Here is a 24,454-nt window from a genome sequence, read left to right on the forward strand (position 1 = left end):
AGGCAAAAAAATTTTAAATGAATTAATGATCTTCATAGCTGCTGAAGTAAAGGGGGCAGGTGGGGATGGATCTCATTTCCATGGTAGGTTGATTATGAAAGGAAGAGATGATGGTCCCTTTTTTTTTTTTATCAAGAAGTGGTTTGTGTTCAAAAAGGTAGACAGTAGTAAAAAGAGAATAAAAATCGGAAAAAGTTTAAATATTTGAAAATCTTGAGGATCTCCCAGTTAAGATCTGTATCTTTCTCTGTGTGAGGCTTTAGGAACAGAAAGCCAAGAAGTAGTGGGAATATTAGGAACTATTCAAGTTAAACGCTAAAAAACTTAAATTGAAGAAGAGCAACAAGGAGAAGAGCTGGAAGGAATGAGGAAGTATAGAAGTGTCTTAAGTCAGAATATCTCCAGACACCGACAAGGAAATAGTGAAGAAACTGGCTGTGAAATTCGTAAAAACCAAGAACTATTTCTTGTAGACAAAATTTGGCATGAACAGTGAAATAGAAAAGCCCAGAGAACCACAATGATTTGAAAGACTGAAACTTGTCCCTGAACCAAATGTTGGGAATTGAGATGTTTCATTATTTGTGTTATTCGGAATCATTTCTTGATTGGCCTCAATGTTTTTAGTCTTTTTACTGCAAGACTGCGATTTTCTCCAGTCTGGGAATCTGCCAGAGGAGCGGGAACTTCCCTGTTGAATCTTATTAGTAACCACCTGGAAGATATTTATTGAACAAGTGTCACATCTGTAATCTTGTGTATTTAGAAACCTTAAGCATGCATTATTATGTTTTAATTGGAAACAATATAGGCTTTAAAAAAACAGATTGTGAGCTCTATCTGAACTTTTCTTAAGTACCGCAGAATTAAATTTGTCAGACAAATAGACATTTGAATCAGAGATCCCGAAAGCATTTTAAATTTAGAAACCTAAGCTCTTTTAGAACAGATCACATTACGAAATAAAGTGATTAATGTGGTTTCAGATGTATAATTGAATGTTTGTGCCTTGTTGATATGGACCCAAATGAAAAAAATATAAAACACACAAGTTAGCCAAATACTGGTATGCCTTAAACATTTCCTGAAGGCATTTGGTGATGAAGTGTAAATATATCTTATATCTAAAGAAAGAGAGTTTCGTCAAAGGTAATGTGCAGCCAATCTGACTAGTTTGAAGAGGTTTGGGTTACTGAATAATCATCACACGGAAAAAGAAAATAAACTAAATGGACTTAGGAGGGTTAATTTTTCTTACCTTATTGATGTTTTGTGGATGGTAAAGAAGTCATCTAGTTATTTTTGGCATAGGATTCAAGAAGCTGTCCCACTTTGGGTGGTCCATAAAAATAATAACTCTAGGCAGCAAGAAATGGCTAAACAGGACAAATGTGAATTGGTTAAAAAAAGAAAACCTCTTCTTATTACTCATTGGGGTTAATTCTGTAATTATTAGTCATATTTTATTGTTGAAGAACCTGAAATTTAACCCAGGTTTAAAAAAAATTATCCCTACAAACTCCACCTTTTTTACTATACTATAGAGTGTTATTATTTTTCCTACCTTAAGGTTAAGAAAGCTTAACCTTTTGTTTTTGGCAATATGGTGGGCTAGAGGTACAGAGAAACTCATTGCAGTTTAACACACTAGAAAATGATGGCTTAAAAAATAAATCAAAACTTCTATTTCCTGGCACAACTGGAGACAAAGTCAGGGCTTCTCAGAGGCCAGAAATAATAAAAGATAACATGAATCTATCATAGTAAGCTAGCAATGAAAGTGGTGCTTGTTCTGGATATAGTTCCTGATCCTTGTGGCCTAGAGTGTGGGGATGGGAAAGAAAGCTCTGGACCCAAGTAAGATGGGAAGTCACAACTGAGGGCCCCCTTTCCTCTACCCAAATAAAGGCAGAACTTATAAAGAATGACATTCTTCGTTGCCAAAAGAAGGGAACAAAAGTTGTCGTACCACACAGGGATACTGTTATTAAGTACCAGTCTTGGTTTTGGCTTTAGTTAGAGTAAAAACAAATAAAAAGTCTTTCCTGATAATCTTTAAGCCCCTGACTCATGCAGGTTTGAGCCTAATTTATACCACTAGTGTGATTCCCCCCAAAATCAAGCCAAAACTGCATTTTAGGTGGGCTTATGTTGGTGGTACCTGTAGGCACCTGAAGGAATCATATGCAATTCTTCTCAGAAGAGACACTTTAGAAAGGAAAGTGTCCATCCTAGAAAAATTCCCACAGATAGAGAGCCAATTGAACATGAGCACATGTCTGCTTCTTCCCCTCAAAAGTCATTAAACATACCAGGAAACCATGCCGCCATGAATAAGGGTTAGAAAATATACACTACAGAATCATGCTCTGAAAGACTATAGCTGTTTCAGTTGTCAGAGAATATAAAATATATTAGAAGAGGGAATTAAAGTCTGGCAAAGGAACAAAAGACTACCAAAATTGACCAGAACATTTTGGAAAAAATTATGGAAATAATTTAAGTTAAAATTGCAAAAACAGTGACCAGGTTAAGACAACAAAATAGGTATACTTGAAGAAAGAAATAGTGAATGGAAAGATGGATTTGAAGAAATTATATAGAACATAACACAGGGAGACAAAGAGGTCGAAAATGTGAGAGATGTTGGACAAGAGGTTATGCCACTATATCTAAATAATAAAGTAACATTTCCAGTTGTGAGACATGATGGCATCTGCAGCTCATGATGGGATGCACTGAGAAGGGCACACTATCACTTCTATGATATTCTTATCCCCCAAAATGCATAACGTCAATTGTCTTTTATTTTATTGTTTATTTTTATTTTTAGGGACAGGATCTTGCTCTTTTTCCCAGGCTGGAGTGTAGCAGCATGATCACAGGTCACTGCAGTCTTGAACTCCTAGGCTCAAGCCTCCTGAGTAGCTGTACTCTAGGTACATGCCACCACCCCTGGGTCATTTTTAAAAATTTTTTTGTAGAGATAGTGTCTTGCTATGTTGCCCAGACTGGTCCTGAATTCCCGGGCTCAAGCGATCCTCCTGCTTTGGCCTCCCTAAGTGTTGGGATTACAGATGTGAGCCAGCATACCCAGCTTCACTCTGGAATCTTAAAAATATTGCTAACTGAGTCCTACCCAGGACTTACAGTGTCTGATAGGATAGGTTGAAGGTATTTGTTTATAAACAAAATATTTTTCCCAGGTGATTCTGAAGTATGTCTAGGGTTGAAAACTGTTGTGTATGGTTTTGTATTTTTTTCTTCCTATACATTAGCCACTATGGAAATTGTAAAAGCACTTTTTCATTAGATTATAAGATAATGTACATAAGGGAAGTGTTTATTAAAATATCTGTAGACAGATACCTCTATATAGATAGGTTTGTCTTACATACTTGAGGAAATTTGTGGAACTCTATTTTGGACAGAGTAGGGGCCACAGCATAATCCTGTGACGGGACCTTCTTTCTGGCACATAGGATTGCAGATGATAAATTCCTTTGTTATGTTTTTCCCTTTCTATTTTTTTTTTTTTTTGAGACTGAGTTTCGCCCTTGTTACCCAGGCTGGAGTGCAATGGCGTGATCTTGGCTCACCGCAACCTCCGCCTCTTGGGTTCAAGCAATTCTCCTGCTTCAGCCTCCCGAGTAACTGGTACTACAGTTGCGCACCACCATGCCCAGCTAATTTTTTGTATTTTTAGTAGAGACAGGGTTTCACCATGTTGACCAGGATGGTCTTGATCTCTTGACCTCGTGATCCACCTGACTCGGCCTCCCAAAGTGCTGGGCTTATAGGCGTGAGCTACCGTGCCCGGCTTCCCCTTTCTATTTTCAAGGTCACTATAGTCATCCTCCTTTACTGCAATACATAAATGAACATCCTAAGGAGGTTTTACATATGTTTTAGTTAGGTCTTAAAAAATTAACAAATGTTTGAAATTGACAGGGCTTTTACCTGTTTTTATTCCAGTTTAGTACCCTCACTAGGTCTGGAATCTTTATGGTTTGAGACATCAGACTTGGATGAGGAAGGGTAAATCTTGCCATTAGTGGGCCAGCTACTCTGTGGATTTCTTGTGAGACTGTGCTTTAAGGCAAAGGTAACCACAGAGCATATGGCATTGAGTTTGAGTCATCTGGAACTGGTTAGAAGTAAAATGCTTCTATTCCAGCATTCTCTACGTTTGTCAGCTTTTCATTATTTTATAGGAAGAATTCTAGCTTCTTATCCTGAGATGAGCTTGTTCCCAAATCTGGTTTCAGTTTTTGTTGTTGTTGTTCAATTGTTGAGCACATTTCGCCATATGATATCACTATTCGCTATAGGTTAAAAGTTACTGTGTAACTTAAATGTCAGAATTCAAACCACCAAGTATATATGGTTTTGTTCAGCCAGAGTTTTAAATGAAATCTAATTTGAGTTTTTGGCTAAAAATACTTTCCACATTTATCAAAGTGACACATGAACTGAAGAAATACAATGTATCTAAGTACCAGGTGTTATTGAATCTGGAATTGCAGGAGGGTAGCAGAGCCAAAGGCAGTCCTTTCCCCAAATAGTCTAATTTATTCATGTTTGTCAAAAATGTGTCTGCACAAAGTAATTGGTTCTCTTTTCTCTGTAGATTTCATCCTTTGTTGAAAAAGATGTCTTAGAGCCTATCAACTGCAGAGCTGGGTTTTGAGGGCCTGGAAAATTCTGTTGATGCTTTTCACTAGTTTTGGCTTTCATGTGAATTGTATATAGGGAAACTAATAAGGAGCATCCCAGTGGCTTTATCATGTATCACTTGACTACTTTTCCCCCATACTTCGCTGTTATAGTGAAGGGAAAGGCAGTTGAAACCAGAAACCTACATCTCTTGCTAACTTCAGAGATAAAAGGAGATAAAGTGGTAACTTCTGCTTTCTACGGAGAAGGGGTCAGTGAGAAACTAGGCCAGATGAGAAAACTACTTCCAGAGTTTGAATTGAATACTTCAATATGTTCTTCAGACCATACATCTTAGTTAACATACAACAAGGACTAGAGGGTGGTTTGTGTGAAGTAGCCTTCTCAACCACCATTTTCAGTACTTAATATAGTCAGATGGAAGCATGCCATGTAAGCTCTGCAGAATATAAATGAAAGATATAAACACCTTAATTTTGTAAAGTGAAGGTCTAACCTAATATTAAGGTAGTATAGATACCTTAGAAACTTTTGAATATACAGAAGTACCTATGTAATTATTATATATTGCTTACACTTCTTGGCAGTTTGCCACTCATTTTGTCTTTTTTGTCTCCAGATTGGGCTGTTTTGTCACTTCAGGAAGCAACTGAAACATACATTTTAAGTGTCATTCTACAAATTGTTCTTTTTTTTTAAATTTTTATTGCATTTTAGGTTTTGGGGTACATGTGCAGAACATGCAAGATAGTTGCATAGGTACACACGTGGCAGTGTGTTTTGCTGCCTTCCTCCCCTTCACTCACATTTGGCATTTCTCCCCATGCTATCCCTCCCAGCTCCCCCACCGCTGTCCCTCCCCTATTCCCCCCAATAGATCCCAGTGTGTAGTACTCCCCTCTCTGTGTCCATGTGTTCTCATTGTTCATCACCCGTCTATGAGTGAGAATATGTGGTATTTCATTTTCTGTTCTTGTGTCAGTTTGCTGAGAATGATGTTCTCCAGATTCATCCATGTCCCTACAAAGGACACAAACTCATCATTTTTGATTGCTGCATAATATTCCATGGTGTATATGTGCCACATTTTCCCAGTCCAGTCTATCATCAATGGGCATTTGGGTTGGTTCCAGGTCTTTGCTATTGTAAACTGCTGCAATGAACATTCGTGTGCATGTGTCCTTATAGTAGAACGATTTATAGTCCTTTGGATATATACCCAGTAATGGGATTGCTGGGTCAAATGGAATTTCTATTTCTAGGTCCTTGAGGAATCGCCACACTGTCTTCCACAATGGTTGAACTAATTTATACTCCCACCAGCAGTGTAGAAGTGTTTCTATTTCTCCACATCCTCTCCAGCATCTGTTGTCTCCAGATTTTTTAATGATTGCCATTCTAACTGGCGTGAGGTGGTATCTCAATGTGGTTTTGATTTGCATCTCTCTAATGACCAGTGATGATGAGCATTTTTTCATATGTTTGTTTGCCTCATGTATGTCTTCTTTCGTAAAGTGTCTGTTCATATCCTTTGCCCATTTTTGAATGGGCTTGTTTGTTTTTTTCTTGTAAATCTGTTTGAGTTCTTTGTAAATTCTGGATATCAGCCCTTTGTCAGATGGGTAAACTGCAAAAATTTTTTCCCATTCTGTTGGTTGCCATTTCACTCTAGTGACTGTTTCTTTTGCCATGTAGAAGCTGTGGAGTTTGATTAGGTCCCATTTGTCTATTTTGGCTTTTGTTGTCAATGCTTTTGGTGTTTTGGTCATGAAGTCCTTGCCTACTCCTATGTCCTGAATGGTTTTACCTAGATTTTCTTCTAGGGTTTTTATGGTGCCAGGTCTTATGTTTAAGTCTTTAATCCATCTGGAGTTAATTTTAGTGTAAGGTGTCAGAAAGGGGTCCAGTTTCTGCTTTCTGCACATGGCTAGCCAGTTTTCCCAACACCATTTATTAAATAGGGAGTCCTTTCCCCATTGCTTGTTTTTGTCAGGTTTATCAAAGATTGTATGGTTGTAGATATGTGTTGACTCCGATGCCTCTGTTCTGTTACATTGGTCTATATCTCTGTTTTGGTACCAGTACCATGCTGTTTTGATTACTGTAGCCTTGTAGTATAGTTTGAAGTCTGGTAGTGTGATGCCTCCTGCTGTGTTCTTTTTGCTTAGAATTGACTTGGCTATGTGGGCTCTCTTTTGGTTCCATATGAAGTTCAAGGTGGTTTTTTCCAGTTCTGTGAAGAAAGTCAATGGTAGCTTGATGGGGATAGCGTTGATTTTGTAAATTACTTTGGGCAGTATAGCCATTTTCACGATATTGATTTTTCCTAACCATGAACATGGAATGTTTCTCCATCTGTTTGTGTCCTTTCTTGAGCAGAGGTTTGTAGTTTTCCTTGAAGAGGTCCCTTACGTTCCTTGTAAGTTGTATTCCTAGGTATTTTATTCTCTTTGTAGCAATTTTGAATGGCAGTTCGTTCTTGATTTGGCTCTCTTTAAGTCTGTTATTGGTGTATAGGAATGCTTGTGATTTTTGCACATTGATTTTATATCCTGAGACTTTGCTTAAGTTGCTTATCAGTTTCAGGAGTTTTTGGGCTGAGGCGATGGGGTCTTCTAGATATACTATCATGTCGTCTGCACATAGAGACAATTTGGCTTCCTCCTTTCCTATTTGAATACCCTATATTTCTTTTTCTTGCCTGATTGTTCTGGCTAGAACCTCCAGTACTATATTGAATAGGAGCGGTGAGAGAGGGCATCCTTGTCTAGTGCCAGATTACAAAGGGAATGCTTCCAGTTTTTGCCCATTCAGTATGATATTGGCTGTTGGTTTGTTGTAAATAGTTTTTATTATTTTGAGATCCATTCCATCAATACCTAGTTTATTGAGGGCTTTTAGCATAAAGGGCTGTTGAATTTTGTCAAAGACCTTCTCTGCGTCAATTGAGATAATCATGTGGTTTTTGTTTTTGGTTCTGTTTATGAGGTGAATTACATTTATAGACTTGCGTATGTTGAACCAGCCTTGCATCCCCAGCATGAATCCTACTTGACCATGATGGATAAGCTTTTTGATGTGCTGTTGCAATTGGCTTGCCAGTATTTTATTGAAGATTTTTGCATCTATATTCATCATGGATACTGGCCTGAAGTTTTCTTTTCTTGTTGGATCTCTGCCAGGTTTTGGTATCAGGATGATGTTGGTCTCATAAAATGATTTGGGAAGGATTCCCTCTTTTTGGATTATTTGGAATAGTTTCAGAAGGAATGGTACCAGTTCCTCTTTGTGTGTCTGGTAGAATTCAGCTGTGAACCCATCTGGACCTGGGCTTTTTTTGTGTGGTAGGCTCTTAATTGCTGCCTCAACTTCAGACCTTGTTATTGGTCTGTTCATAGTTTCAGCTTCCTCCTGGTTTAGGCTTGGGAGGACACTAGTGTCCAGGAATTTATCCATTTCTTCCAGGTTTACTAGTTTATGTTCATAGAGTTGTTTGTAATATTCTCTGATGATGGTTTGAATTTCTGTGGAATCTGTGGTGATTTCCCCTTTATCGTTTTTTATTGCATCTATTTGGTCATTCTCTCTTTTCTTTTTTATCAGTCTGGCTAGTGGTCTGTCTATTTTATTGATCTTTTCAAAAAGCAGCTCTTGGATTTATTGATTTTTTGAAGGGTATTTTGTGTCTCTATCTCCTTCAGTTCTGCTCTGATCTTAGTTATTTCTTGTCTTCTGCTAGGTTTTGAGTTTTTTTTATCTTGCTCCTCTAGCTCTTTCAATTTGATGATAGGGTGTCAATTTTGGATCTCTCCACTCTTCTCATGTGGGCACTTATTGCTATATATTTTCCTCTAGAGACTGCTTTAAATGTGTCCCAGAGATTCTGGTATATTGTGTCTTCGTTCTCGCTGGTTTCGAAGAACTTCTTTATTTCTGCCTTCATTTCATTGTTTATCCAATCAACATTCAGGAGCCAGTTGTTCAGTTTCCATGAAGCTGTGCGGTTCTGAGTTAGTTTCTGAATTCTGAGTTCTAACTTGATTGCACTATGGTCTGAGAGACTGTTTGTTATGATTTCAGTTGTTTTGCATTTGCTGAGGAGTGATTTATTTCCAATTATGTGGTCAATTTTAGAGTAGGTGTGATGTGGTGCTGAGAAGAATGTATATTCTGTGGATTTGGGGTGGAGAGTTCTGTAAATGTCTATCAGGTTTGCTTGTTCCAGGTCTGCGTTCAAGTCCTGGATATCCTTGTTAATTTTCTGTCTGGTTGATCTGTCTAATATTGACAGTGGAGTGTTAAAGTCTCCCACTATTATTGTGTGGGAGTCTAAGTCTCTTTGTAAGTCGTTGAGAACTTGCCTTATATATCTGGGTGCTCCTGTATTGGGTCCATATATATTTAGGATTGTTAGCTCTTCTTGTTGTATCGATCATTTTACCATTATGTAATGTCCTTCTTTGTCTCTTGATTTTTGTTGCTTTAAAGTCTATTTTATCAGAAACAAGAATTGCAACTCCTGCGTTTTTTTGCTCTCCATTTGCTTGGTAAATCTTCCTCCATCCCTTTATTTTGAGCCTTTGTGTATCCTTGCACGTGAGATGGGTTTCCTGGATACAGCACACCGATGGGTTTTGGCTTTTTATCCAATTTGCCAGTCTGTTTCCTTTGATTGGTGCATTTAGTCCATTTACATTTAGGGTTAATATTCTTATGTGTGAATTTGATACTGCCATTTTGATGCTAGCTGGCTGTTTTGCCCATTAGTTGATGCAGATTCTTCATTTTGTTGATGCTCTTTAGCATTTGGTATGTATTTGGAATGGCTGGTACTGGTTGTTCCTTTCTATGTGTAGTGCCTCTTTCAGGAGCTCTCGTAAAGCAGGCCTGGTGGTGACAAAATCTCTGAGTACTTGCTTGTTTGCAAAGGATTTTATTTTTCCTTCACTTGTGAATCTTAGTTTGGCTGGCTATGAAATTCTGGGTTGAAAGTTATTTTCTTTAAGGATGTTGAATATTGGCCCCCACTCTCTTCTGGCTTGTAGGGTTTCTGCCAAGAGATCTGCTGTGAGTCTCATGGGCTTCCCTTTGTGGGTCACCCGACCTTTCTCTCTGGCTGCCCTTAGCATTTTCTCCTTCATTTCAACCCTGGTGAATCTGACGATTATGTGCCTTGGGGTTGCTCTTTTTGAGGAATATCTTTGTGGTGTTCTCTGTATTTCCTGGACTTGAATATTGGCCTGCCTTGCTAGGTTGGGGAAATTTTCCTGGATAATATCCTGAAGAGTGTTTTCCAGCTTGGATTCATTCTCTTCGTCACATTCAGGTGCACCTATCAAACGTAGATTAGGTCTCTTCACATAGTCCCACATTTCTTGGAGACTTTGTTCATTCCTTTTTGCATGTTTTTCTCTAATCTTGGCTTCTCATTTTATTTCATTGAGTTGATCTTCGACTTCTGATATCCTTTCTTCTGCTTGGTCAATTCGGCTGTTGAAACTTGTACATGCTTCGCGAAGTTCTCATGTTGTGTTTTTCAGCTCCTTCAATTCACTCATATTCCTCTCTAAATTGTCCATTCTTGTTATCATTTCCTTAAATCTTTTTTCAAGGTTCTTAGTTTCTTTGCATTGATTTAGAACATGTTCTTTTAGCTCACGGAAGTTTCTCATTACCCACCTTCTGAAGTCTGATTCTGTCATTTCATCACACTCATTCTCTGTCCAGCTTTGTTCCCTTGCTGTTGAGGAGTTTTGAACCTTTGTAGGAGGCGAGGTGTTCTGGTTTCGGGTGTTTTCCTCCTTTTTGCGCTGGTTTCTTCCCATCTTTGTGGATTTATCCACCTGTCGTCTGAATGGTTGCTAATTTTCTGATTGGGTCTCTGAGTGGCCGTCCATATTGTTGATGATGAAGTATTTCTGTTTCTTAGTTTACCTTCTAACAGTCTGGCCCCACTGCTGTAGGACTGCTGAGGTCCACTCCAGGCCCTGCTTGCCTGGGGAACTCCTGTAGTGGCTGCAGAACCATGAGGGCTGCTACCAGATTCTTCTTCTGCTATCTTTGTCCCTGAATGATGCCCGCCAAATGTCAGTCTGATCAGTCCTTTGTGAGGTGACTCTTTGGATATACAGGGGTCAAGGAGCTGCTTGAGGAGACTGTCTGTACTTCATAGGAGCTCAAGTGCTGAGCTGTGAGCTCCATTGTTCATTCAAGGCTGCTAGGAAGGTACGTTTACGTCTGCTGCAGCAGAACTCATAAAGCCCCTTTTTTTTCCTCAGGTGCTCTGTCCCGGGGAGTTAGGGCTCCATTTATGAATATCCGTTGCACTGTCCTGCCCAGCAAGGGGCAGTCTAATCACTGCTTGCCTGCAGTGGCTATGCTGAGCTGCCGTGGGCTCCACCCTGTTGCCATGGGCTCTGCCCTGCTGCCATGGGCTCCACCCTGCTGCCGTGTGTAGTTTTCTGTAGTCCTGTTTATATGGGTGTGCTCGCCTCTGTCGTGGCGGACTCTCTCTGTTATTGCGGGTTGCCTCGGCAACGGCAGGCTGCATCAGCAATGGCAGTGTAGCTCGGTAGGGATTGAGTGCCTCGGTAATGGTGGACGCCCCTCCTCCTCCTAGCTGCACCATCCTGGGTTCTGCTGTGCTTGCCGTGAAACTCTCAACCCCGAGTGTTTCCAATTGCTGTTTTTGTTTGTTTTTGTGGGGGTGGGACCCGCCGAGCCTGATTACCTGGCTCCCTGCCTCAGAGCCCTTTTTTTTTAAGTTGAGCAGTTGACTCTCTCCCAGGTGTTCCAGTCGCCTGCTGCAAGGGCTCTGGGATCTGGTGATTTCCCATGCAGCGACCCACTGCGCCAGCTCAAACCACGTTGCTGCCCAGGAATCTCCTGGGCTGGCTTTCTGTTTAAGTCTTGTTTAATCAGATGAATGTGCTAATCTGCCTTCCGAAATCTTCAATTGCCGGTTTAACAGGGCAACCAAACCAGCGTATTTTGTACGGAGTGTCGCTGCACTGAGGCCTCGGCCCAAACAGCCATGCTGGCCCAAACAGCCGCACTGGCAGTTTTGGCCCAAACTGCCGTGCAGCCCGTGGGGCTCTTACACCTGGGAATCTCCTAGTCTGTGGACAATAAAGATCCGTGTGGAAATGCGGTGTCCACTCAACCTCTGCAGACTGACTGGGAGCTGTAAACCTGAGTTGGTCCTACGGCACCATCTTCCTAAGTCAAGAATCCTACAAATTGTTCTTAATTGATTTATGACTAATGTCAGTATGAACTGTGTGCCATGCCTTTGAACTTTTTGGTGTCTGTGTGTTCTGAACATAAACTGGCATCAGTATGTTATGCCCATGGTCAATTTATCATAATTCATGGCCTCTGAGGAACTAGAATTAGGGGATGTACAGATGATCTATATATATTACTTTCTGTCTCAGCCCTTTTTGGTAATTCTCAATAAAGCATTTCTCAATTACTTTTATTCCCCCCCACTTTTTTTTGTAAATTAGAGAGTGAGCACTAAATGGAAATTAGGCAGTTGGAAGAAAAGAGAATGAAAAAGGTGAAGATTCTTAGTTCCGGAATAAGCTAGGTTGGCTGTTGATACCCATGTGTGCTTGGGTAGTAAAGGTAGCTAGTATTCTCTCCTTGTTGCATTAGGCCATTGTTTGTCAAACACGAATTACTTTTTATGCACCAAATACTAGTCCAAGTATTCTATTTAATATATGGGTTAATTCATTTGTTCCTCCTGGTGCCATGAGGTAGGTATTATTATTCTCACTTTACAGATGAGGAAACCGAAGGCACAGCTGATATGTGGTAGACATCAGATTCACAGTCTGCCTGTGGAGCCTTGGCTTAATCACTGACAGTGCCACAGCCACTCAGGCAGAGGAAGGCAGCTGGAGGAGTTAGGACTCTTATCCAGTAACTCTGCCCATTCCCCTAAACCTTAGGATTGGCTGTGTTAAGGGAAAGTATCTTATGAACTGACTGAATTTGTGTAAGTATAACAGAAAAGAGAGATTGTATTCAAATTTACAGCCATACTTTTTGACATTTAAAATAATCAGAGGATACCTTTCTGTAGTGAGAAATATGCAAAAAGTTGTTCACACACACTTTTTATATTACACATTGACTCAGTGATGTCAGCAATCTAACAGCTATAATGTATCTGTTATCTAATATTGTGGAACAAACCTCCCCAAAACCTAAAGGCTTAAGGCAACAGCAGTTATTTTGGTAAAAAATCTGCAAATTGGGCAGGATTCAGGAGAGATAGTTCTTTTTTGCCTCCATGGAGTGTTAACTGGGGTGGCTTACGTTGGAGGACCCACTTTCAAATTGTCTCATTCACATGGCCAGCAAATGGGTGATGGCTTTCAGCGGGGACCTGAGCCTGGGATGTGGGCCAGGGTTCTTGGTTTTTCTTCATTTGGACCTCTCCACAGCTGCTTGGCTTTCCTCACTATTAAGTGGCTGGGTTCCAAGAATGAGCATCATCTATTAGAATAGTGCTTGCTTTATAATTGCTTATTGAATGAATGAAAGAATCTCAGGTTGTTTTCTTGCTGATGTTGGCTCATTTGGCAAACAGCCACGGTAAAGTGCAGGTTTCTTCCCAGAGCACAGTAATCCCTGGCTCTGAGAACTGCTATTTAAAGGGTTCTTTTATCTTGACTTAAAGGTCTATTTCTTCATTTAACCACATTTATGTTTCTAATAAATTACTCCCAGTTACTACCAGGCTGCAAAAATCATCTGTGAGCCATTCAGTAAACAGAGAAAAGAAAACCTTTTTAAAATTTGGAAACTACCTTGAAAACTCCCATTATTTCTACTTTTAGCCTCAGTTGCATTAAAAATTAGCATAATGTTCTGTTCCTGGATCTGGAAATTGTGTAATAGTAAGTTTACCACCTGCCATTCTTGAGTTGTGGGTTAGTTTCCCTAAAATGTAGATCTTGACAAGAGGGAGATGGTGCATAGAGTTTATTTGTTTATTTTTTGAAAAAGGAATACCGCCTATGAACCAGGAACTTGGAACACCCCTTGGCTTATGTTCTAGCAAGAAGAGCGACAATAAACATAAGTAAAATGAGAAAGTTATAAATTCTTTGAAGAAAGGGATAAAGCATAGTAGAGTAAAGGGTTTTACATGCGGAAGGGTAGTTGTTGGGACTATAGTTTTATTTACTTATTTTTAATTTTAATTTTTTTGAGACAGGGTCTTGCTCTCTTCCCCAGTCTGAAGTGCAGCAGTGCAGTCACAGCTCACTGCAGCCTTGACCTGAGCACAAGCGATTGTCCCACCTCAGCCTCCCGAGGAGCTGGGACCACAGGCACACCCCCACACCCAGCTAATTATTGTATTATTATTATTATTGTAGAGATGAGGTTTCACTGTGTTGCCCAGGCTGATCTCAAAGCCCTGGGCTGAAGCAATCTGCCCACCTTGGCTTCTCAAAGTGCTGTGTCCCCTCCTGGGACTGTAGTTTTCAATGGTGATCAGTGTAAGGCAGATGTTTGTGCCAAGGCTTAAAGGAGAGGAGAGGGTTAGCCGTATGGATATCTGGGAAAGAAGAGCATTCCTGGCAGGGAAACAGCCATTGCAGGGATCCTGGCATGGAAGCATGTCTTGCATGTTCAAGGAAAAGCAAGGTGCAGTGTGGCTTGGCTAAAGTGAGAGTACTAGGAGATGATGTCAGAGAGGTAAGTAAGATACAGGGAGGGGTCAATTGAAGTAAGACTTTGGTCATTTTAAAGGTTTGGGCTTTTACCAGGATAGAAATGGAAAGCCATCAGAAGGTTTTGAGCAGAGGTGACATAATATGATCTAGATTTTTAAAAGGATCACTTTAGTTACTCTGTTGCCACTAGCCTGAACCTGGTAGGCAGGAAGACAAGCGTTCTGCTCTGTGTCATCTCTGGACTTTGCAAACCATGTTCCCATCTGTTGTCTCATTCAAATCTCAGGAAAACCTTGTGAATTATTTGTTATTTTTCATGTTTTACATGTGAGGAATTGGAGGCTTAGAGAAGTTGACCAAGTTTCCCAGGCATACTCAAGCGAGGAGTCTCAGAGCAACATCTTGAACCCAGATCTCCTGTCTTTAAATTTTGTGCTCATTCTACTATTTCACATTAAAACCTGAAGATCTCTATGCTCTTTTCATCTTAAAGTAATTTCAGCTTTTTGTGTGTGGTTCTCAGAGCCATAGAGCAGCAGCAGCATGCAATTTCTTTTGAGGATAAGAAACAGTTTGATTCTTACCTGCTGAGATGGCTTAAATTTGAAATTGACCTACTTGTACCATAAGAAAGCAGGTTTGCAAGGAGTAGAATAGACTTGGAGATGTGCCATTTTTTGTTCAGCTACTTGGTATGAAGACTGAGTATCTGAAATCACATTGTAAGGATTAAGTGGCTTCATAAATAATATAAAACAGTTGTTGGCTTTTAGAATTTAATAAATGAAAAAGTAAGGTAACAATTCCTATAATACTTTTTCCAGACTTTGGGGGAAATTGAAATCATTTGTGTTTTATTAATCCATGCTTTTCAGGACCAGTGGCCCATAATATGAGCAAGGCTTACTGGTGTAATGATTATTTTGTGGCATAAAACTATTGTGACTTGTGGACTAGCATGTTTCTGATCATAGAGACATAGAGAATTCTATTTTTTAAATATTTATAGCTTGTTTTAAACATATTGGATAGAGCCCAATTTAAGCTAATTATAAAAAGTTTGGTTAGATTGCTTTATGAATGTAGTGAACTAGAAACAGTCACCAAATGCGCAATCATTATACTAACCCTTACTATGACTGAGTCATTGCTTTGAGATCTTGGAAATTTAGTTTTTCTAAAATTAACAAAAGGGGACATTTGAGTGATGCAAAAACATTCATGTCAAGAATCTAAAAGTTCATGTAAACAATAATTTTCTCAGACTCTTGTACATTTGACCATTACAAGAACTGTCAAATTCCTCTCTTAATATTTGTGGTGTCACAGTCATACTAAAACAATCTTGAATTCTGGCAGTGAAATGAAGTTCTTACCTGTCTTTCAAATATTAATAAAAATAAGGGAAATACAAATCTGTAGTTATTCAAATGGTTAAAATCAGTTTCTGTGGGTCAATTCATAGAGTTCAAGCATTTAACTTTTTTTTTTAGCTGAATTGGACAGTCAACTTGTCTGTAATTTAGCTTAAGAAAAATTCCATTTTAAGATTAAAAAAAAAAATCTACAGGGAATGGAGGCCAAAAAATAGTAACAACCAAAAACAAACGAGTGAAAAACTTTAAAAGATTCTTAACAGAATTTATTGATATATTACCTCTTCAAAATATATTCTAGCCAATGGACAGATGATAAAATTGAGACTCAGACTATTTGGATTCTAAATTTTGCTTCATCATGACTCCCTTGTTGAAAACACTTTATTGGTTCTGTGTAATGTAAGTATGATAATTTTTGTGAAGTTCATTGAATGAGTCTGAGCTCCTTGACTCAAAAAAGGTTAAAAGTTACTGAAGTAGCTATGGTTAAGGGTATATTGTCATTACAATGTGATGATCATTAGCAAAATGGGCAGTGGGAAAAGTAGTGACCACTTATGAGCCAAACCAATCAACATTAAAACTTTATTTCCAGCAAATAGAGCTGTTAAGTGATTGCAGAGCAGTCTGGGTACAGATGGGATAGACTAAACTGATAGTTACGCTCAAAGCATTTCCCTATTAACAGGCACGAATTGTGAGTTGAAATGCTAGTTTTCTTAGTGTTAGTAAAAACAGTAAAAGAACAATGATTAGTAGAAGGGTTCTTTACAAACTTTAAAGTATCAATAGTTCTGAATTAATTCAATTTAGAAATCATTCATAGTCTTACAAATAGCCACTTTTGTTTGTACCCTTTCATGTCCCTCTTAACTCCCCCAGTGCCTCTTTCCAAACTGTCCACTTCTGTTGAATCCATTGTAAAAAATGTATACCTTTTAGGGAATTGAGATAGGAAAGGTGTAATGAAAATCAGGGTTAGTTTAGAATTGTGGTTCTCAAACATTGGTAAAGTCACCTAGACTAGTAAAACCACTGTGGAAACCAGTATGGAGACTCCTTAAAGAACTAAAAGTAGAACTACTATTTGATCCAGCACTTTCACTATTGGGTATCTACCCAAAGGAAGTCATTATACAAAAAAGATATTTGCTCACACATGTTTATAGCAGCACGATTTGCAATTGCAGAAATGTGGAACCAACCCAAATGCCCATCAATCAACAAGTGGATAAAGAAACTGATACACACACACACACACACACACACACACACACACAATGGAATACTACTCAGCCACAAAAAGGAATGAATTAATAGCATTCACAGCAACCTGGATGGGATTGGAGACCATTATTTTAAGTGAAGTAACTCAGGAATGGAAAACCAAATATCGTATGTTCTCACTCGTAAGTGGGAGCTAAGCTATAAAGAGGCAAAGGTATAAGAATGGCACAGTGGATTTTAGGGATTCATGGGGGAAGGGTGTGAAAGATAACAGTTTACAAATTGGGTTCAGTGTATAGGGAGATGGGTGTACCAAAATCTCATAAATCATCATTAAACAACTTGTTCATGTAATCAAATACCACCTGTTCCCCAAAAACCTATGGAAATAAGAAATTTAAAAAAAAACAACAAGATAATTATTAGTACAGTTTTTGGTGAATCACTGAGTGACAGTGCTTATAGTGGTGGTGGTTTAAAGTCTGCAAAGTGAAGGGAGTACCTCCTACCACACAGTTCAAAAACAATCACAAATATGGCAGGCTTGCTGAGAGCTTTCATACATCGTTTATTGTCATGAACTTGTATACTGTACACATTTTTATTTTACAGTGACTTGTATTCATACACATTTTTATTTACAATGACTTGTATTCATTTTCCAGTGCATTTATTTCAGTTCAGGGTGGTAGATGGCTGGAGCCTATCCTGGCAACTCAGCACACAAGTAAAGAATTAACCCTGGACAGGGTGCCGTCCCTTTGAAGGGTGCACTCACACACATTCCCCACACTCATTCATACTGGGGTAATTTAGATATGCCGGTTAACTTAACATGCACATCTTTGAGATGTGGGAGGAAACTGGAGTTCCTACAGGAAACCCATGCAGACTTGGGGACGGTATGCAAATACCACACAGACAGTGACCTTAGCTGGGAATTGATTTTTTTTTGTCATCAGTGTTATCACAAAATGATATTGCATGAACCAGTATTATTTGAAGATCTGTAATCTGATCTTTTTATCTTTCATCTTTGAGTCATTAGCACTAAATATAGTTCTTGGAACATAATAGATATCTACTACATAAATAAATGAACAGATGAATCATTCATTCTGGGAAATGTGGTCAACATAGTGCAGTGATGGAATTCCAATCCTGACTCCAAATCCTGACTTTATTAGTTATTTAGAGCATAATCTTGGGCAAATTGTTTAAACTCTTTGAGCCTTCATAGTACATAGTTAGCACTCGAAAGAAGTAGCTTCTGTTAAAATATACTGTATTTGCATCAGAGAAGAGCATTTCACATTCTTGTGATATCTTAGTGATCAAGATGGGAAATTTTGGGCTGGGTGATATTTCAGTTAATTCATAAGTAGATAAACCTACATTTTTAAAGATTTAAAAGGAGCTCCTTATTTTAATAACAACTCAGTAGAGGATATTGATGGCATGCTGATACTTTCTTGGAAGAATTTCTTTTCCTAATGAGGAGCCTGAAAGTTCTTGATTGATTAGTAGGCAAATGTTTTAAAAATAACTGATATAAATTATTCAGCTGGATCCTGAAACTCAGTTACATAATTTCAGAGTTGGAGGTGGAATAGGAAGAGAAGTAAATAATAGTTCAAAATCTGTTTGTGAGAAAGGACTTAGGGTTTTAATTAAACTGGGCTCAATGTAAATAGAGTGTAATATAACTGCCAGAAATGCCTATGTGATAATCGAATGCGTCAGTAGACAACAGTGTCTAGAACAAGTGAAGGAATTATCCTTTTCCATTCTGTAGTGGTCATACTACCTAAGAAGTACTATGGCCAATTCTGGTCATCACCTCTGAGGAGCATATTGATAGGAGAGTGACCAAATATGCTAAAGGAATCTCGGACTGTGCTGTAAAGAGGAGCATGTGAAAGAATCACGAAACTATAATCTTGAAAAGGAAACCTGGGGTAAAGGGGGTGTTAGATGTCTCTGGACTTTAGAAGAAGTCTTGCTTAGACTTGTTCTGGATAGCCACAGAATCCATAACTAGTATCAAAAGGTGGAAGGTTTTTTTGTTTTTTGTTTTTTAAAAAGGAAGCACATTTAAAACAGGGGAAACTCTTAATAATTAGTGTGATAGAGTTCCTCCAAGTTATTGGTGGGACCAGGGAGTAAGTACTTCCACCAAACAGGAACATTAGTATATGGAGATTTCACTAATACGATGGAGGGGTCAGTAGGGGTTGAATTAATTGAGATTCTGTAAACTTAGGGGGAGGTTCTTAACTTTGATTTTGTTCATACCTTACTTTCATAAATCGAGTTTTTGCTGTAATTGCCATAAAGGATTTTATTTCTCCTTCACTTGTGAAGCTTAGTTTGGCTGGATATGAGATTCAGGGTTGAAAGTTCTTTTCTTTAAGGATGTGGAATATTGGCCCCTACTCTCTTCTGGCTTGTAGGGTTTCGGCTGAGAGATCCGCTGTGAGTCTGATGGGCTTTCCTTTGTGGGTGACCTGACCTTTCTCAGTAATTGCTTGAGGACTTACACATAAGACCTAACACCATAAAAACCCTAGAAGAAAACCTAGGCACAACCATCCAGGACATAGGCATAGGCAAGGACTTCATAACGAAAACACCAAAAGCAATGGCAATAAAAGCCAAATAGACAAATGGGATCTAATTAAACTTCAGAGCTTCTGTACAGCAAAACAAAGAATCATTAGAGTGAACTGGCAACCAACAGAATGGGAAAAATTTTTTGCAATCTACCCATCTGACAAAGGGCTAATATTCAGAATCTACAAAGAACTAAAACAGATTTACAGGATAAAAACAAACAAACTCATCCAAAAGTGGGCAAAGGATATGAACAGACACTGTTCAAAAGAAGACATATATGAAACCAACAAACATATGAAAAAAATGCTCATATTCGCTGGTCATTAGAGAAATGCAAATTAAAACCACATTGACATACCATCTCACACCAGTTAGAATGGTGATCATTAAAAAATCTGGAGACAACAGATGCTGGAGAGGATATGGAGAAATAGGAACACCTTTACACTGTTGGTGGGAGTGTAAATTAGTTCAACCATTGTGGAAGACAGTGTGTGGCAATAGAATTTCAAGGATCTAGAAATAGAAATTCCGTTTGACCCAGCAATCCCATTACTGGGTATATACACAAAGGACCATAAATCATTCTATTATAAGGATACTTGCACATGCATATTCATTGTGGCACTGTTTACAATAGCAAAGACCTGGAACCAACCCAAATGCCCATTAATGATAGACTGGACAAGGAAAATGTGGCACATATACACCATGGAATACTATACAACCATAAAAAACAATGAGTTTGTGGCCTTTGTAGGGACATGGATGACCCTGGAAACCATCATTATGCAAACTGACACAAGAGCAGAAAATCAAACACCACATGTTCTCACTCATAGGCTGGGTGTTGAACATTGAGAACACGTGGACACAGAGAAGGGAGCATCACACACTGGGGTCCATTGTAGGGGACTAGAGGAGGGATAGTGGGAGGGAGAGTGGGGAGGGATAACGTGGGGAGAAATGTCAGGTATAGGTGATGGGGGGATGGAGGCAGCAAACGACCTTGCCATGAATGTACCTATGCAACAATCTTGCATGACCGGCACATGTACCCCAGAATCTAAAGTACAATTTAAAAAAAGGTGTTAAGGCTGGGCACTGTGGCTCACATCTGTAATCCTATCACTTTGGGAGGCCAAGACGCTAGATCGCTTGAGCTCAGGAGTTTGAGACCAGCCTGGGCAACATATTGAGACATTGTTTCTACTAGAATTAAAAAAAAAAAAGAATTAGGGAGGTGTGGTGTTACATGCTTGTAGTCCCAGTTACTTAGAGGGACTGAGGTGGGAGGATCACTGCAGTCTGGGAGGTCAAGGCTTCAGTGAGGTGTGATTGCACTGCTGTAGTCCAGCCTGGTGACAGAGCGTGACCCTGTCTCAGAAAAAAAAAGCGTTAAGTAACTATGCAGTATTAGCTTATATGTATATATTTTGTTGTTTTCCCCAAATGCTTATGCCTCTGAATAGGATATACATTGATGAATGAAGATATTAGGGAGGGTAGGGAGAAAGAATAGAAGTTTTTACATATAAATACAAATAGAAGTTTTTAAAAATAATATTTTGTTAGCTTTATCTGATAGCCTACCTTCTAGAACTGTGAAAGGCTAATGATGAATTTGACCAATGAGAAAAAGAATAATTCCTACTTCATTTAACGTATTCCCTCATTGAAAACATCAGTTTGCACCATCCAGGAGGCCTTCTTAATTCAGTTATTATCTGAGTTTAAAATTTGTTTTTAGCTGTGTTGTATTTATTTCTACTTCATATACACATGTAATTACAGGGTTTTTAATGCATATATAACACTGCTAGTATTTAAACAGTTTATAAATAAGGTACTTTTTTTTTTTTGAGACAGAGTTTTGCTCTTGTTGCCCAGGCTGGAGTGCAATGGCATGATCTCGGTTCACTACAACCTCTGCCTCCTGGGTTCAAGCAGTTCTCCTGCCTCAGCCTCCCAAGTAGCTGGGATTACAGGCATGTGCCACAATGCCTGGCTAATTTTATATTTTTAATAGAGATGGGGTTTCTCCATATTGGTCAGGCTGGTCTCAAACTCCCAACCTCAGGTGATCTGCCCACCTTGGCCTCCCAAAGTGCTGGGATTACAGGTGTGAGCCACTGCACCTGGCCAATAAGTTACTTTCATACTTATAAAAATTGTTTTTGATATGTGCAGGATACCAAGCTAGGGATTTGAACACATCAGTACAGTATTTGAACTTCTGTGCCTAGCATTTTTGTTATATGCATGGATCTACAGAAGAATTGTGGTTTGTTTCAGACCTGCATGTAGCAGGCATATGTGTGACTTATTTTTATTTTTATTTCAGCTGTTATTTCCTGTTTTTTATTTTCAGCATGCTGGAACAGGATTCCAGGAGAATGAACCCTAGTGTGAGTCTGGCAAATCAAAGGAGGCACCTTCTAGGATTTTCTGCTCAAGAAGAGCAGGACACATCAGATGGTATCATCCAGAAGAACAGCTACAGGTTAGATGTCATGCATCTATCTTTTGGTCTAAGTGATTTAATGAAGTTGAAACAGAGAATTATCCTTAGTATAACATTGCATCTAAATTGTTCATGTATCATTTTGACTAGTAGAACACATAAATTACTGAAGCTATTAATAAATTTTACTTTTAATATTCTAAAAATAAATTTACTTTCAAACCTTTTATAGTTTTAATCTTTTTTTTTTTTTTTTTTTTTTTGAGACAGAGTCTTGTTCTGCTGCCAGGCGCCAGGCTGGAGTGCAGTGGCGCAATCTCAGCTCACTGCAACCTCTGCCTCCTGGGTTCAAGCAATTCTCCTGCCTCAGCCTCCTGAGTTGCTGGGATTACAGGCACGCGCCACCATGCCCAGCTAATTTTTGTATTTTTAGTAGAGACGGGGTTTCACCTTGTTGGCCAGGATGGTCTTGATCTCCTGACCTTGTGATCCGCCCACCTTGGCCTCCCAAGGTGCTGGGATTACAGGCATGAGCCACCGCGCCCGGCCAGTTTTAATCTTAAAATCTCAGTTTGTGTGCTTTAATATACGTATTGAAATACCTATAATGTATACATGTTATATATAGTGTCTTCAATAGTTATTTTATCTGTTGTATCTATTATGTGCTTATACATGTAACGCATCTAATATTTGTTACTGTCTCACCTGTGGATAGATATGGTATGGTGGAATAATATTATTGAACCTATTTGCAGTCATTGGGTAAACTCGTTTGCACTAATTTATTGTGATCTTTATTGATTCCATCCATTGTTGCAATTTAATAATGACTTGATAAATTTCCATATTGCTTGTTAATAGCAAAAGGCTTTAATTGTATAAAATGCAGTTTCTGTATTATGTTAACTAGAAGAAGGTATAGTGGACATTTTTATAGTTGTATACTTTTGATTAACATTTCCCTGTGTTATGTAGAATTTCTATTAGAGCCAAGTGGAGCCAGGTTCTTGACTAACAAGGCAAAGGGAGATCACAGCAGTAACCATTGCAAGGTATAATACTTGAAAATGATTACAGATTTGTTTATTGTTATCTTTCTAAGGATTTACAGGCTGAGGATAATCATTCTTCCTGATTTTTACTGTGTTACATCCATACTATTGAAAGGTGATTACCACAATCCTGCAGGCTTGCTTCCACTTAGCCTTCCTGAAGAAACTGTTATTTTTGTGGAATGCACTATGCTAAGGCAATGGAGGACCAAAGGATTTTATGGTAGTAGCTGCAATGCAACATAGCAGTGATAGTTGGAAAACGTATAACATTTCCTGCTTTTTTACATGCCAGAATTCATCGTACTTCTTAAATATTGATCTTGATGATCTCTTAACAATGTCCTTGAATATTGGTAGAGTTTAATAGTATCTTTAATTTTGCTAAATGATTTGTCCAGGTTTGCCCTACATGTTCTATAATTTTGAATTCTGTTATTGTCCATGATCCATCAAAAACTAAATTTTAAACTTAATAGCCTTTGGATTTATGAGAGTTGAGATAGCTTCTTGCTAAAGAATAAAACAAGTTATGGGTTGAATTCTTGAAGTTACAATTCAGGTAACCTTTACAAGAATATTATTTATTCTGTACTAACTGCAGCAAATAGAAGCCTTCACTTTATCCACATTAGCATAAGACAACATGGTGGCTTTCAGAAAGCATAGTAATCTGAATTCTAGTTCAACATAGAAGTCTGAATGACTTTCTGGATGAAATTTATCAGCTTTCAAAGTAGTACATGAAATGCAATCTATTTTCTCTCTTTCTACTCCATAGTCACCATGGAGTGACTAATCTAGGTTACTCATCTTGGAGAAAAAAAAAACAGGAAAGATTATGGATTCTTGATTATATGCAAGTCTGTTGAAATATTGTTCAGCAACTTGAGAGATTTAAATATAGACCATTAATTTGATGTTCTTGCTTTTATCAGTATAAACACTAAATAAAAGATACCAAAAAATGTTTGTGAAGCATTTGAAAGCACCTTATATTACTTTGTTCTGAACTGAATTTTAGATGTTTTATCTATTTTCATCCATGATACCTACACTTATTTTTAAATGCAGCTTACTTTATGTTTCTTTTTCTAAGGAGAGTTAGGAGACCTTGCTCAAATGAAAAAGGAGTAGATTCTGATCCCATGGTTTATAATATTGTATTTGCCTGTCATTTAGTAATTAACTACATATGTTTTTTCAGTCATTGAAATGTGTGGCATATAAATAATATGACCATATAATTTTCAATCAAACAGGGACACTTTTAAGAAACAAAGGTAGTGCTAGTAATAATTATATTAGAACATCAGTACGGCTGTCCTGGATCAATGGGAA

The 24,454-nt window shown here is 38.5% G+C and overlaps 1 protein-coding gene across 6 annotated transcripts in view; it reads left to right on the plus strand.

The window, feature by feature from the left end:
- The window catches only part of ATF6 (activating transcription factor 6), a 203,088-nt gene that overhangs the window by 66,249 nt on the left and 112,385 nt on the right, over window positions 1–24,454 (plus strand). For all 6 annotated transcript variants that reach the window (XM_035279979.3, XM_035279980.3, XM_078356143.1 and 3 more), the window contains exon 10: window positions 21,966–22,097. In XM_035279979.3, coding sequence (XP_035135870.1) covers window positions 21,966–22,097 — 132 coding nt within the window. The remainder of the gene's footprint in view (window positions 1–21,965; window positions 22,098–24,454) is intronic.

The sequence above is a fragment of the Callithrix jacchus genome, chromosome 18, assembly GCF_049354715.1.
Source record: "Callithrix jacchus isolate 240 chromosome 18, calJac240_pri, whole genome shotgun sequence".
NCBI classification, from domain to species: domain Eukaryota; kingdom Metazoa; phylum Chordata; class Mammalia; order Primates; family Cebidae; genus Callithrix; species Callithrix jacchus.